The 5,044-nt window shown below is 36.3% G+C and overlaps 1 protein-coding gene across 1 annotated transcript in view; it reads right to left on the minus strand.

Moving 5' to 3' along the window:
* Positions 1–960: 960 nt before the first annotated feature.
* Positions 961–5,044, minus strand: part of LOC106472930 (uveal autoantigen with coiled-coil domains and ankyrin repeats protein-like) — a 17,815-nt gene continuing 13,731 nt past the window's right edge. Inside the window, exon 2 of the mRNA XM_013933600.2 lies at positions 961–2,244. Within this exon, the coding sequence (XP_013789054.1) occupies positions 961–2,244 (1,284 nt within the window). The remainder of the gene's footprint in view (positions 2,245–5,044) is intronic.

Raw genomic sequence — 5,044 nt, forward strand, 5'->3', positions numbered from 1 at the left:
TGTACCCGATCCTTACTTTGTTCATGATGTGTACCTGATCTTTAGTTTGTTCATTATGTGTACCTGATCTTTAGTTTGTTCACGGTATGTGTACCTGATATTTAGTTTGTTCATGATGTGCATCTGATTTTCAGTACATATATATGACTCTAATTTTTCTAGATTTGATAACATACATTATTAGTTTGTTCATGGTGTGTGTACGTGATCTTTAGTTTGTTCATTTTCAGTACATATATATGACTCTAATTTTTCTAGATTTGATAACATACATTATTAGTTTGTTCATGGTATGTGTACCTGATCTGTAGTTTGTTCATGATGTGCATCTGATCTTCAATACATATATATGACTCTAATTTTCTAGATTTAATAACATACATTATTAGTTTGTTCATGGTGTGTGTACGTGATCTTTAGTTTGTTCATGATGTGTTCTTGATCTTTAGTTTGTTCATGGTATGTGTACCTGATCTTTAGTTTGTTCATGATGTGCATCTGATCTTCAGTACATATATATGACTCTAATTTTCTAGATTTAATAACATATATAATACATCTTAGTGTGAAAAATACGAACATACTATGTCTTTTGGTGTAAAAGACATTGGATATATATATATATATATAAAACACACTACTGCGAAAATAGAAATATTAATTGTATTTAAAAACAAAAACCAACAACATCTACACCTTCGCTTCATTGTGCCAACTGAAGTTTTCAGTGTTACTTTATTTTAAATTTTATGTAATATAATCATAAACCGTATGTGAAAAAACCGAAGTTTATATAGGCTACAAATAATCGAAACAAATTCAACAACATAGCTAACATAGGTAGGAAATTTTTAGTCTAAATCAACAATTCTAAAAATAGGCAAATACTATCAATTAACAATTTCAATTGATTATTTAATTTTGGAAAAAAGACATAAATAATGACTGAAATTTGAAAGTTCAGGTTTTTATCCTGCTTGTTCTTAAAGTTTTGTGTTTTCGGAAAGATTCTCTTTCTTCGCTAGCTGGAACCTCTGCTGTTGTGGGCGAAGTGTTAAAGGTCTGCTTATAATTTGACAGTTCTGGCCGCAGTGGCGGAAAGTGAATTCCTTCTTTCGAACTTCCGCGAAATGATGGCGCTGTTCCACCCAGTCCCGGAAAAATGGCTCCCGAAGACATGGTCATGTTGCATTTAGATGAGAGCGGTAGAGAATCCTTAGATAAAACATCACATAGTTTGTCAGAGCTGTTGAAGTTCTTTTCCTTTAAACGATTCAAGTTGTTGGCAAACAATCCTCGAGCTTCGGAGAGACTTCGACTAGCTATTTGTTGGCGAGATTTCGTCTTTGATCGAGATCTTACTCCAAAATCCCAGTCGCACGGCTCGCTCATGGTACTAGCAAAAGAAGCGTCAAGATCGGTGATGTGAAGAGGAATGAAAGGCAACATACTGCCTTTTGTCGTTATGGGCCTATATTTAGAGACAGCAAATTCTTCACTTTCGTGTTTAGGAAGGTTCAATATTTCATCACTTTCCATATCAGACATTCTAGCCTCTTCTACCAGATTACCACTATCCCACTCACTTGCAAGTTTCAAATAATTTTCACTTATTTCATCATTAGATGTGTTTTGGGGTTCTGAGGACTCTTCTGTGGTTTGTTCTAAATACTTCCTTTCCTCCTCAGGCATTTGTGGAGATTTTAAAGTGCAGCAGGGGTCTATTCTCGGTGAATCTTTTCTTATTGGATAACTGGAACTCACAGATTCAGGCTGTGGAATACCCGTACTTGATTTTATCGAGATTAGTGACTTGGAGCTCGTAGCCCCATCTCGTTCCGAGGGCATGTTAGTGTCAGACGTCCCTTCTGGAACAGAATCTAGATCCTGGACTGTCATAGTAGGCTCTTCGAGTGTTTGATCATTTAATGTGTTTCCGTCATCTTTCTGCACGTTTTCCGTTAGGCTTGTCACTGTCACTGTCTTTCCGGCAGAAAGTTCAAAAGCATTAGAGGATGACTCGACTTCTTTTGTTAACAGTTTTACACAAGCGTCGTGACCGTTGTCCATAGCCAACTGGAGAGCAGTATACCCGTTATTATTCTTGGTACCTAACTCCAAAGCTTTCTTCATGTATTTAAAACTATTGATAAATGTAGAGATGACATCTGCGTGGCCATTCGCTGCTGCATACATAAAAGCTGTGTTCCCCTCAATGTCCTTTATTGTTGGATCTGTTTTCACCTAAAAATTAAAATAAAAAGTTTACCACATCAGGAAAATAAGATTGTTCTACATTTGAAAAAAATTCTAACATCTTATAATATAAGAGTATAAGTAACTTCAACTTTTAGTGCACCTTGTAAGCTTTCTGAAAATTGTAAAAATTTGTTTGTTTGTTGAATTTCGCACAAAGCTAGCCGCCCGTAATATAACGATGATATACTAGATGGAAGACAGTTAGTCAACACCATCTACCGGCAGCTCTTGAACTACTCTTTGAAAACGAAAAGTGAGATTGATCGTAGCATTATAACGCTCTCATGGCTGGAAGGACGAGCATGTTCAGTGAAGGAATTCGAAATCGCAACCTGAAGATTTCAAGTTGAGCGCCCCAACCGCCAGACTTTGCCAGACCTCGTGAAAAAGTGTAGTTTTATAGAATATTCTGAATTAGTAAAACGATACAAGAAACCTCATATTTTATCTAACTTTCGGAACGTCTACGTTAATGTATGGAACACCTGTTTTTATTTCCTTCTCTGAATTTTTTAACAATGTAAAAATCTCTTAAATTGATTTTTAGTATTTTCAACAGTGTAAGAAACGTCTTTTAGTTCATTCTCTGAGCTTGTTCAGTAACGTAAGAAACGTCAGTTTGTATTATAAATTTGTTCAACAATGTGGGACATCTCAGAGTTTTAGTTCGTAATCTGAATTTGCTCAACACTAAGAAACTTCAGTTTTTACTTCACACTTTAAGCGTATTCAACAGTGTATGAAACGCCATTCACACTTCGAGCTTTTACAACAATACAATTAAAATGTTTATACTTTTAGTTCACTCTCTGACCTTTTCAACAATGCAAGAAGCATCAGCTTTTACACCATTCTTTGAGTTTCAACAATGCAAGAAGCATCAGCTTTTACACCATTCTTTGAGTTTCAACAATGCAAGAAGCATCAGCTTTTAGTTCATTCTCTGAAATTTTCAACAATGCAAGAAGCACCAGCTTTTAGTTCATTCTCTGAGTTTTTCAACAAGAAATATCGATTCTTAGTTCATTCTTGGAACTTTATCGATAGTGTAAAAAGCCTCAGTTTTAGTATATGCTTTGAAATTGTTCACCAATCTAAAAAAAACAACAAAAAACTCAGCTTGAAATAATTTCGTGCATTTGTACTAAAACGCTGTTATACTTTTTAAACGGTGGTTTAAAGAATAAAATCACTTGTGCTTGCGTATTAGAATAAATAACCAATTTCGTAATATCTTATCTGATATATATTTTTCTATACCTACCTGGTATGTATTAATATTATAATCATTATTAAAGTATAAAACATATTTTTGAAATCAACGATTTTTTATTTATGGAGTCTGCCGCTAGGCGGACAAGCACCCTGCGTTCCTCAAAGATTAATTTTAAAAACTGGTCACGTGTTGCAATCGAGACGGATACTGTCAATCGAAAACAACTTGATAGCTTGTTGAATCGAAGAAATCTGTAAATTGTTTTAGCGGTAAGGGAGTGTGTTTGTTTGTTTTGAATTTCGCGCAAAGCTACACGAGGGCTATCTGCGCTAGCCGTCCCTAATTTAGCAGTGTAAAACTAGAGGGAAGGCAGCTAGTCATCACCACTCACCGCCAACTTCTTGGGCTACTCTATTACCAACGAATAGTGGGATTGACCGTCACATTATAACACCCCCCACGGCTGAAAGGGCGAACATGTTTAGTATGACGGGGATTCGAACCCGCGACTCTCTGATTGCGAGTCGAGCGCCCTAACCACCTGGCTATGCCGGGCCAGGGGAGTGTGGGTCTAGAAATAAAGACTGGAAACTAAAAACTTTGATCTTAGGTTAAGGCAGATATTTGAAGTTCATTACATACAAAGTTATAATGAGTAAATACAGATTTAAGATGATATATTTGCATGAACGTATCATTATAGTCCCATTATTTGAATATACCTGAGAGATCTATTGATCAAGCAATGAATAGAAGTGATAATCACGTGACTTGTTAAAAACCCAGAAGAAACACCATTCACACCTGAAGAAGGAAACGCTCAGGTTATCGTTTCTTGTGTGTGAGTTATTCTTGACCTGACTTGATTTTGTTAGCCATCCTGACTCAACTCAGTCCCAACTTATGAAAGATTCACTTTTAAGATACATAAAACTAACACTTTTTAGGATTCATAATTAGAACTAGTGAAAGGCCCACCTATGAACATGGCCCCTTTGAGGCCCCTATAAGTCAACAACTGAAGGACCCACCACAGCACATGCATCGTAATATTACATGAAACAATCAGTAATATGTTTTTATTTTATTTATGTTCTGATTTAACATATTCTTTTACTAACGTAACATTAATCAGGTTGGATTATGGGGGTGAGGGGGATATTCTTACCGTATAGACTTCATAGGTTTATGTACATCACTGAACACAACTCACAACTATTCAAGCGTGTAATTATACACACACACATATATAAGTTATCGTGGGTGGGATTTGGGACCAAAATGTATGTGAGGTGGGGGCAAAAAATCTGACTTAATTACTGTGAGTGTTATGTGTATACTATCTCCCACAGAAAATAACTGCCCTCCTTGCCTCTCACAGGAATCATGTTTATGTAGTGTGATTGTATTGACCAAGTCTTGTCGATAGTTCGCTGTTTATATGCACATAAGATCAAGTAAACAACGTGTCCTAAACCATACAAGGCTTGACTCGCAATCTCAGGGTCGCGGGTTCGAATCCCCGTTCCACCAAACATGCTCGCCCCTTTCAGCCGTGGGAGCGTTATA

The sequence above is a fragment of the Limulus polyphemus genome, unplaced genomic scaffold, assembly GCF_000517525.1.
Source record: "Limulus polyphemus unplaced genomic scaffold, Limulus_polyphemus-2.1.2 Scaffold5744, whole genome shotgun sequence".
NCBI classification, from domain to species: domain Eukaryota; kingdom Metazoa; phylum Arthropoda; class Merostomata; order Xiphosura; family Limulidae; genus Limulus; species Limulus polyphemus.